We start from the raw sequence: 11,435 nt of genomic DNA on the forward strand, positions 1-11,435 counted from the left end.
AAAAAAAAAACAATCGTTTAAACATCTTATATACATTGAAATATGAACCAATAACCAATAGAACGCAGCTTTCAAATGAATCAATGAAAAAAAGACCGGTCACTGATACACGGCTAATTTATTTTTATTAGTTGGTTATTGAGATAAGATTAGCAAAAGGTTAGCGTGGTATGGACATGTTATGCGACGATATGGGGACATAAACCTGAAAGTGTTAATGAATGGATGGCTACAAAGGTAGAGGAAGACAGAAGAAACTATGGATGGATTGTGTGAAAGAGGATATGCTTAAGAAAGGAGTGGATTCAGATATGACGGCTGATAGAGATGTATGGAGCAGCACATACTGTGCCGACCCTCCGTAAGGGATAAGGGCAAGTTGATGATGATGGTTATTGAGAAATGATGAATTTCGTTTATTTAATTATTCTGTAAGTGAAACACTGCGAATTTCCGCGACTGTACATAAGTTTTACGGAAACGTTTAGTGCGAAATACTTATCTGGCTTGATGAGATTATGGCGTGTAGTTCTGTCGGAATAGATGAAATACCTAAAAAGTAGAAAATAATATAAAAGAGACAGCTATAGTCAGAGATTTTGGGATTTTTTGTATGTATGAGGGCAGAAGTAGACTTTCGTAATTTCTCACTTGTTTATCTGGTCAGATAAGTATTGGACTATAATTATGTACTAAGGTTTTCAATTAGTATGTCATATAGGTGTTCTTAACCTCGTCAATTTATTCATTGTTTTTATTGTTGTCAGTTTTTGATATTTATAAAAATATTTTCATATTGAAATTTGAATTAAAGGAAATAAATTAAAATTGATTTTAATTTGTATAATGTACTTTTTTACATTTTTTTTTAATATCACAGACCCATGTTTGTGTTACGCATATTTTTTTTAATATGGCAATGATTTTTATGTAATTTGAGGTTTATGAAGTAGCTTTAAATTAATATTATGTTCGCATTTGTGATATTGTTGTGTACAAACGTTAGCCATACAATGTATTGTAGTTTGTATGGAGGGAGCGCCCTCTCGCGGACTGTCGACGACTTGCCTTCAATTGAATAAATAATTTTAAGTAGTTCCAAATGTTTATTTTATTGTACCTAAAATTCCTTATTTAAAAATATTTATACAGGATTGTTTGTTTATAAGGTTTTTTTTTTATAAAAAAAGGGGGCAAACTTGCGGCGTGAACACCAAGGTGGTCAATGACGATCATGGACATCCGCAGCACCAGAAGATTCTTAGGTTCCTTAGTTTACGATAAGTATGACAAAACTACACTAAAGAAATGATAATAATTCCTAGTAATATGCATTTTTAGAGTTAAAAAAAACGGTCATGTTTTTAAAATCTGCCAGCCAAGTTCTTAGCGGATTTTTTTGTTTTTAGAGTATTTTAGTGGAAAAAAAAAATGTTTCTACATCCAGCATTTTTTATTCCGGACAAATAATTGATATTTTAATATTAATTAATAATCAGTGTTTAATAGGTTTTGTAGATCTGTAGAGTTAAGTCATAATTAAAAGTCTTGTTAGTTTTTGACTTATTTTGAAAAAATCAAAACTCAAAAATGGTTAACTTTTGCATAATGTATATCGGGGTCAAAATTGTCACAAATTATCCCCCCTATTTTTTACCTCTATCACCTAACGAGAATAGATCGAATTACCAATAACCCTGCGCTTAACTACCATAGTTTGATGATTCCTTATTAACTAAGTATGGGATTTGAAAACGAGTAGATTATAGTTTGTGTGGTTCAGTGACTAGGAAGTAGAAAAAAAAGCAAGCTATTTGAATATTCATTTAATCTTCAGTACTTAATCTACAAAACTTCCAACTGGGGACGGCAGACATTTACATCAACAAAATCGCAAAAAAAACTAACATTGTCTTTTATAAATATGATTTTAAATACAAATACACCAATTTATTATAAAAAAATATTTTCTTTTTTGGTTACAGATTTGGTAAATAGAATACTGAACGCGAATTTGATGGGAATAAAACATTTTATACGATACAATGAAAAAAATGTAAAAAAATCTTTTTTGAAAAATTTGCAAAAAAAAATATAAATCACATATTATTCCCATACTTATTAATACAAGCAAAAAAACATCTAAACATTCGGAAGTCCGAGTTACAATTCTATTTAGTTTCTCTAATTTTATTAACAAAGACTACGAAGATAATGTCATTTATATATTATTTATGTTTTTTACTAAATATAGTACCACATTTAGAGTTTAAAAATCTTTACATCAATAATTACTGAATACATAAGTTATTTGCCATTACAAAAAAAAATTCAAATACAGGGTGTTATTTTTCCTATGGAGTTTTCAATTTATTTTTCTAATCTTTATCAAGTAAATTACTTTGTTTATACTCTAAATGTAGTACTATTTTAAATCTAGACTAGACTGAAAACTATTGCACTAAATTCTAGTATTCAGCGCTATTTCTACAACAAGTTTTTTCTAAATATTTTCAACGGAATTTATATTATGCACGAATAAATACCCTTATATCTATATTTAATACATTTTCTTCAGCGCATTTATATACAAAATACATCTTAAATCTAATAATTTTTATCAAAATAAATTTTTTCTAATATACATAAGACAGGAAAATATCGTCTGTATGTGACGTCATCGAACCGAAGTATCATGTTATTGCGTATTCAATCAAAATAATATCAAATATTTTTTTTCTAATCATTTATTAACATAACTAAAAAACTTTAAACAACAATCAAAAAAATATCACATTATATTTACATTCTACATTGTATGGAGCAATTTTTTAAATAAAAAAAATATCTTAATTATAAATATATACATTTCTATAATTTTGTCATTGAAAACTCTGAAATAAAAAATAGCAAAAGTCTAGTTAGAAAATGATTAACTCATCCGTAGAAAAAATGAAAAAAAAAACGCAAAGAGAGGAAATTCGCAATAATTTGAGATCAAAAGTTATGTTAATTTACTAAAAATATATATATTTCAGCAATAAAATTATAGAAAAGAAAAAATCATACCCAACCTTAATTAAAACAAAACACCCTGTACATAATAAAATATGAATATATTAATAATTAATTTATTTTATTTAACAATTGGCACTATTATACAATGTTCTACATATTTATATTTTAATAACTTTGAGCAGAAGACATTAAACACAAATCTATACTATTATAATAAAGCGTAAACATACACTTCTTTGTTGCCTAAGATGTCAGCAATTACAGCATATTTTTGAATAATTCGTTTTTTAATAAAAAGCCCTACACTTACGTCACGCTTTAGGCTATATAATTTAACACCATTAAACTTAGGAGGTAAACATTTTGGATAAAAACTCTAATGTGGGAAAGAGACCATAAGCTGCCAACATCAAGGAAGCAAGGTTGTCATCATGTTATGTCATTTTGACATTTGTAATTGATAATTTGACAAATTTAAACAATAAAATAAAATGTTCATAATTTCATGCGGATGAAGTCGCACTGGAACAGCTAATTATTTAAATAAACATGGATATAACCTAAAACTACAAAAATATAATATATTTTATATAAATTGCTACAACAAAAAATGTTTATTAAGACTTATTTCATCAACTAAAGTATGAATATATTGCACAATTAGGTTTTTTCCTTCTAAAATCTAATTTATCAATAGATTATTATGCATTTAATAATGTAATTATTTTGAGCAAAATTAATTTCAAAAAAATATTTAAAAATCAATATTTAATGGTCTGAAAAATGTAACAACCTGTATCACATTAGTTTTTTGTGATAGAACATCCCGTATTTTAAAAGCCTCCAAATATCTACGAAGTAAAAAGATTAAATAACTCATAGATTTTTGAGTATTTATTTCTATACATTAAAAAAATAGTAATTTGTAGAATACTAGATTTTTTCTTCAACAATGCACTTTTAAATAAGTAAAAAAATCAGGGAAATTTTCTGTGATTTAATTTCTCATATGTCTAGAATTTTTTTAATTTATATTGAAGAAAAAATTTTACAAAAAAATTTTATTTACATAATGTGAAATACTTTTATTTTTTCTGTCCAAATAAAAATAATACCTCGCTAATTTTTGCAATACTTTTGACGTCATCAATACATTTTTATTACATTTTTTTTGTATTTTTACCTGCAATTTACAACTCCTACAATCTACTAATTAATATTTTAAATAATTTAACATATATTAACAAGCTAAAACTACCATTTTTTGGAGTCAATCAAGGTTATTTATTCTTATATATAGATTTCTACTTAATATTATTTTTGGTTTCAATTGTCCATCATAGCCATACACTTAGTCCATACACTTTTGGCATTTATTATTTCTCATATGTTTGAACTTTTATTCACCTGAAAAAAAAAACAAAAAACTTACTAATAATATAAAAAAAAAATAATGAATGTTTGTTAGTTTGTAGCCTAAACTGCTGAATGGATTTCTATGAAATTTGTCATAGATGTAGAGGATATCTGGAACACATAGACTACCTACTTTTTTTATTAATTAATATTTTTACAGAACACACATCAATTAAATTAGCAACTATAGCATGACAAGATAAAGTGGTAGTATTAGTAGTAGTCGGGGTCACCAATTATAGTTAACCACAATGCAGTTTATTTGTGCACATACACAATATAACGTACGATGCAACGTACACAAATTAAAAACTAACACAAAACGATATGAACAAATAAAACAAAGAAAACACGTAGACAAAATGGCGGGAGAGAGGGCAAACGAGCGAGGCGACTGTTTGGTGGCCGGCGCGGCGCGGCGCGGCGCGGCGCATGATTTGCAGTTCGGACGATTTGCGTCCGCGCCGCGCGTGGCGCTGTGCCTGTGTAGCGTGTTGAAATTATATAGTGTGAATGTGGAGTGTGCGCGTCTGTCTGTTTGTAGTATAATAATATTTGTGTATGGGAATATATGTGATGTGTTGTGGGTTATGAATGTGATGTTATGTTGTGAATGTGTATGAGTGAATGTAATATAATAAATAAATAAATGTAGTGTAATAAATAGATAGATAAATAAATAAATACGTAAATAAGTACACTACAAGTCTATTGTAAATTAACATCTACGAAAAAATTACATGTTATACAGGCAGTTGCAAATATGGTTGAATATTATTTTTATATTGGTTTGACTATGGTTTAGTCACCCGTATATTGAAGTTAACGCATAGTGGGCTGGTGATGATGATTCGTATTTTGGGATTATTCCCAACCCTCACCCCGCTGTGCCCTCGTGGAGACAGATGAGAATAAAAAATATCATCCGTCCCACATTTTGCGACGTAGGGACGGTTGGAACTTATTTTATTTCCCTCTGTCGCCTTATTGGTGATAGTGGGAGTAAAATATGGGACGGATGAAACTTTTTATTCTCATCTATCCCAACGTGGGGACAAAGCGGGTTCTAGTGTCCCCAGATTCACAACATAACCCCGTCTTCCATTACAAGTTAGAGTATCTTTGGAGGTGTCCCCCCTCCTCTCCAAAAATGTGTCCAGTGACCCCCATAACATAACCCTGTCTTCCGACAAAGTTTCTGGAAGATCCCCCCTTTGCCTCACCCCAGCTCATCGTGTGAGTGTGCGCGGCTGTCAGGGCGTGTCTGCGGGCTGGCGGCACTGCGCGCAGGCGGCGCGCGGCGCGTGGCGCTCCACCTGCAGCGTGGCCGCCTGCACCTGGAACTGCTGCCGCGCCAGCGCCTGGCACTCCTGCAGCACGCGCTCGCTCTCCGACACGTCATCTGTACCGATATTAACACCTGTATTTTTCTTATTTTGAAGTTTTAGGGTATTCCCAGTGGTACAGAAGGTAAGGAGTAAAAAGGAGGGATGAATCGCATGTTACAAGGAGAACGTTAGTTACGAATGTGGTACACCAGTAAAAGTAGACTTACTAAGAAGAAGATTGTGTGAAAGGTGACATGATGAAGGGATTGATGACTGAGATGACGTTTGATAGAGTTATGTGGAGGGGAAAACCAAATGCGACATTACGGGAGCAGCATGAGGTAGGGGAGAGGATGATAATGACGAGTGTCAGTATATATAAATGTGAGACGCACCGATGGCGATGTGTGCGCTGAGCACGGTGTAGTGCGAGGAGAGCGCCCACACGTGCAGCGAGTGCACGTGCCGCACGCCGCGCACGCCGCGCAGCGCGCACACGCACTCGCGGTACCTAACACATATTCATGTAAACAAGTGAAACACCAAAAAAATCAGTTAAAAACTGCATCTTTGATCCATTTCACCTTTTGCCCTTCAACTTCTCTCTCTGCACTTCCGTTCCGTTCCACGCAAAAATCCATTCCCACATTTATACGTTACTAGTAGCTTTCGCCCGCGACTCCGTCCGCGTGGATATAAAAAAAAAACAAAAGTGAGTAGCCTATGTGTTCTTCCAGACTATTATCTACATCTATACCAAATTTCATCAAAATCCGTTCAGCAGTTTAGGCTACAAACTCTAAGAAACATCCATACATCCATCCATCCATCTAAACTTTCGCATTTATAATATTAGTAAGATAAGATTAAAGTGACTAACTTGAAGTTAGCGGGCACAGCCTGCATGAGCATAGACAAGGCGTCTCGCACCACGCGCGCTGACGTCAGCAGCACCAGCACACTGAACACAAACGTGCAGATAGGGTCCACTATCTTCGCGTCCGGCTGCAATACACGAATACAGTAAAAACATCCAAAATTATGTGAAATCCTAATAAAAAGACAATATTAAGAACAGTAAGTACAGTCAGGATATATGTCGGTGTTCCACTCTATGAAAAATTGTCATATTCTTTGTTTCAACACAAACTACGCCTTTTTGATTTAGTTTTGAGTTGCAAATAACGAAATAATAATAATTACTAATTATAAAGACAAAAAATTACTTTTTTTATGCATTAAAATAACTCAAAAACTACTGGGCCGATTTAAAAAAAATCACCTATTAATAGTTACGTTACCACTAAGTAACATGGCAACATTAATTACAATTATTTTTTGTACATAGACGCAGACTTTAGCAACAGCTAGTATATAAAAGTATAAAAATTAATGTATAGTGTAACACTGACCGACTTTTTGTCCTACATTTAAAAGAATCCTATTGTATTATACAAGAACTTCAAACTATAGAGCACCGTCAGATTCCCCGATAGTACAAGTTATTTTGTAAGTCAAAACTATGTTAAACTTACATAGAACTTAATAAGTACAGAGGCGAGCAGCACGCCGCAGCTCTGTATGAGATCGCCTATCACATGGACCAAGGCAGCACGGAGATTGATATTTCTAGAAGAAAATACATTTTTTTCCTTTACCAAGACCAATGATACGAAATCTTTCAGCCACCAATCAACCAACCAACCAATCATCCACATAACATTATGAAAATTTTATTTTATTGTTTACATTTGTGAAATTATCAATTGCAAATGTCAAAATGACATGATGACAAACCATGGCAACCTTGCTTCCTTAATGTTGGCAGCTTGTAGTTTATGGTCCCTTGCCCACATTAGGGTTTTTATCTAAAACATTTATCCCCTAAGATGGATGTGTGGTGTGACAAGAATGGATTAAGTTAAGAATGTGTACATTAGAGGAAGTTTGAAAGTAGCGCCAGTGGTGGAGAAATTGAGAAGCAAAAGGTTAGTGTGGTATGGACATGTTATGCAACGAGATGGAGACATAAACCAGAAAGGTTAAGATTGAATGTGGATGGCTACAAAGGAAGAGGAAGACCGAAGAAAGTATAGATGGATTGTGTGAAAGAGGATATGCTTAAGAAAGGAGTGGATTCAGATATGACGGCTGATAGAGATGTATGGAAGAGCAGCACATACTGTGCCGACCCTCTGTAAGGGATAAGGGCAAGTGGATAATGATGATATAATATGGTGTAATTGCTGACATCTTAGGCAACAAAGAAGTGTGTGTTTACGCTTTATTATAATTGTATAGATAGCTTATAATGACTTACTTTGTCCGTGAATGAACATCAGCCTCTACAGTGGCCATATCCTTCAGGCTGTAGTCTCCATTCACTAGTCCATTATGTTTGGAGCGACGGAACATTTTAAACCCAATACGTGGCCGTTCCTCGTGCGTGTGCGCGTGTCCGCACGCAGCGCCACCGTGTGAATGGTAGTGAGCTAGAAATTCAACCTTATTCCTTATTTAAGAAGAGTTAAGATTGTTTTTATGAGGAATAATGCATAGGTTCTTATACAAAAAATAAACTTATACTTAGTGTATTCCTAAGTTTGACTTAATACCGCGTTTATTTGTAAGGCTATTAGTATCCAATAAGAGTTAAGTTTACTTTTATGGGATATAATGCATACATTTTTGTGTATAAAAAAATCAGTAAATAATAGTGATTATAGAAATGGAGTAAACTTTTTAAACTAAGATTATTTCGGAAGCCAAATACAATTTGCATACATACAATAGACTAAAAACCATGTGGATTTCAAAAGACATAAGTTTTTGCGTGATTTTAGAAGCTACAATTTGCCTAAACTACCGCACAAACTGTTTAGTCTTGATTCGATTCCTGAGTTATATGAAGGTGCTATTTCTTATTGTGCAACTAAACATTTGATTGCGAAACAATCGACAATCGCACAATAGTTGTGCGAAAGATTAGTCAAAAGCGCATCAAGTGCCAATAGCATAATAGTTTGGGGTACAGACTACCGATCTTGCGGACGAGGGTTCGAATCCCGCCATTCGACTGCCGTGAACCATATCCTAGCACAAGCCTAGAGCTTAATTGGACTGGTTAAAGGAAAATTTACAAAAATCTACTAATATTTAAAAAATGCGCCCTTCTGCGATGTATATCTCACCGATATCAGAAGCACAACCGTGCAACACTAAAGCCAGCACCACATTGAAGGCAACACCGCAGCCTGACACTATCATCATCATATCCGGCTTTATATTGTACTCTCCCGTGTGTATGCGCAGCGCCGCCACGTATACGAAGATACCGGTCAACGCCCAGATCAAAAGCACCGATGCCATCGCTCCCAACACCTCTGGTGACAAACAGATGGATTTACTGTCCCTTGTTTGCCTGGTAAATGTTTAATAGTTGCCAATAGCGCTACTTTATGATTTTGTATGCGAAATTTAAACTTAGACTGTAGGTTACCTTTAAGTAACTCTTAATGCAGCAATCACTTTCTTAATGGGATATACATTTAAAAAACATCGATAGAAACTTTCTCACATTACATTAATTTGCTTATCATATAAAATTTCACTTCTATGACAATTTCCACGAAATCATGTTTCTAAATAAAACTATGAAATACCCATATAAGCTTTCAAAATTTTGATCGAACATTCTAGAAGCATCTTGTTACACACCAGCTCGTCGATATCCATACGACATGGTGGCATTCGGAGGTCTGCGAGCACATCTGAAGGCGAAGAGTGCTAGGGCGAAGCCCCCGCAGTCGCTCAGCATGTGCGCCGCGTCAGACATCACTGATAAACTGCCTGCCAGATACCCTCCCACTAACTCGCACACCTGGTAGAACAACATTTTATTTAGACAACTGTTTAGTCGCGTTTTGACAGTCGTAGAGGCCACTTTAACATTTTCGTACAAATGGGCCAGCTCGCCCGATGCAACGGATACACACAAACTCAGATGACCACATACATGTTTGCGACCTTATGTTATAATAAAATTGAACCAGTAAAACATAAGACTTAGGGCTTTAAAAAAAAAGAACATAAAGTGAGGGGCCTTCTCGGTGACTTTCAACGAGAAATACTCCGCCACTTAGGTAGCAGAGTTGCAGAACAGGATAACAATAAAACGATTTATCCGTATACGACTGGGCGACCTTTTTTCGGACAATTCGCATTGACTCAATGAATACAAAACATTAAAAGGAGTAGCTACTAAAGTGATACACCGTCAGTTAGCCGGATAGTACTAATGGCTATAAGACCAGGAACATATTATGTGCGGGAACTGGAAACGTCTGGTGTTAGAAAAGTCTATGGGCGTGCCATAAATTAAAATAATATTGGTAGAAATGAGAAATTTCTCCCATTATAAAATCAAGTGTGCACGTTTCTATGTCAATTTTTTTAAATGCATAAGTTAGCTTAAAAATGTTTTTTGTAGCATATAAATCTAACATAGATTTATTTTTAATATCTTACTTCTTACTAATCTTACTAATATTATATATGCGAAAGTTTAGATGGATAGATGGATGGATGGATGTTTGTTAGCGTTTGTAGCCTAAACGGCTGAACGGATCTCTATGAAATTTGGCACAGGTTTAGAGCATAGTCTGAAAGAACACATAGGCTACTTTTTATCCCTGGAATAGTTACGGTTCCCGTGGGATTCATTAATTTAGTTTTTTAATGTTTACTCGATCATTCTGCAACGGTTCAACATATCTTATTGAAATTTGGCACATTTTTATATCTAAATCAAAATCAGGAATACACATGGGATAAACTTCATCCCCGAGAAATGTCCGGTTCCCGAGGGATACGTAGCTTTTTGTAATTTTTATAGTTTGTATGTTTTCTAATACCACGCGTACGAAGTCGCGGGCAACAGCTCGTTTTCAATAATTGTCTTCGATTCAATGAACATAATGTTTACGAAAAAATGTTAGTTTCAAAACTTCTAGAAGTCTTATAAAAATATTTTCGACTCATAGCATTTTCCCACAACAACCACAACTTACGTGTTTCTACAATTTATATCAATAACTCTTTGTTCTATTGCTTTATTATAAATTGTATAAAAACAAACGTAAAACGCTAACTTAATAACAATTGCATCAGTAATCATAATTCCGCATTATTATAAAATGTTTTGTAATAACAACAAAAGTACATTCCGGCTTTGATAGAAACATTTTTTACACCATATGTTACTAAGAGATAATATAACATTTTAAAAGTGTAAGAATTTTAGTGATTGGTTTTGTAGTTTTTGAGTTTATACGTTACACACAAATAAAACTCATAAAAACCAACTTTGCGCACACCGGTGGATTTAGGGGGGAGGTCATGGGGGCCATAACCCCCCCCTGAGCTGGTCGGTCAAGAGTTTGACAAAATATATTTACATATTTTGCCAAGCTCTTGACTTGACCATGACTACATAACCCCCCTGGCGCCAAAGCTGGATTCGCCCGTGTTTGCGCACTACTCGGCGCTAATAAAATTCAAATGATACCTCTCTCGTCGTAGGTAGGAGGTAAGAGGAGGCCGAATGGAAATTACATACGTAGTATTTTTTTATATAACATAAGGCTGGCAAACGAGCAAGCGGCCACCTGAATC

At 34.1% G+C, this 11,435-nt stretch overlaps 1 protein-coding gene across 2 annotated transcripts in view; it reads right to left on the reverse strand.

The window, feature by feature from the left end:
* Positions 1–3,568: 3,568 nt before the first annotated feature.
* LOC106102916 (zinc transporter 2-like) overlaps positions 3,569–11,435 on the reverse strand; it is a 25,292-nt gene continuing 17,425 nt past the window's right edge. The window contains exons 3-10 of one of the 2 annotated variants that reach the window (XM_013282533.1): positions 9,480–9,642; positions 8,954–9,145; positions 8,083–8,254; positions 7,298–7,391; positions 6,643–6,767; positions 6,158–6,273; positions 5,658–5,836; positions 3,569–4,425 (exon numbers count right to left, since the gene is read on the reverse strand). In XM_013282533.1, coding sequence (XP_013137987.1) covers positions 5,688–5,836; positions 6,158–6,273; positions 6,643–6,767; positions 7,298–7,391; positions 8,083–8,254; positions 8,954–9,145; positions 9,480–9,642 — 1,011 coding nt within the window. In that variant the 3' untranslated portion in view covers positions 3,569–4,425; positions 5,658–5,687. Of the gene's footprint in view, positions 4,426–5,653; positions 5,837–6,157; positions 6,274–6,642; positions 6,768–7,297; positions 7,392–8,082; positions 8,255–8,953; positions 9,146–9,479; positions 9,643–11,435 lie in introns of those variants that run through there. The other variant, XM_013282534.1, reaches the window with a different exon arrangement.

The sequence above is a fragment of the Papilio polytes genome, unplaced genomic scaffold, assembly GCF_000836215.1.
Source record: "Papilio polytes unplaced genomic scaffold, Ppol_1.0 DF823901.1, whole genome shotgun sequence".
NCBI classification, from domain to species: domain Eukaryota; kingdom Metazoa; phylum Arthropoda; class Insecta; order Lepidoptera; family Papilionidae; genus Papilio; species Papilio polytes.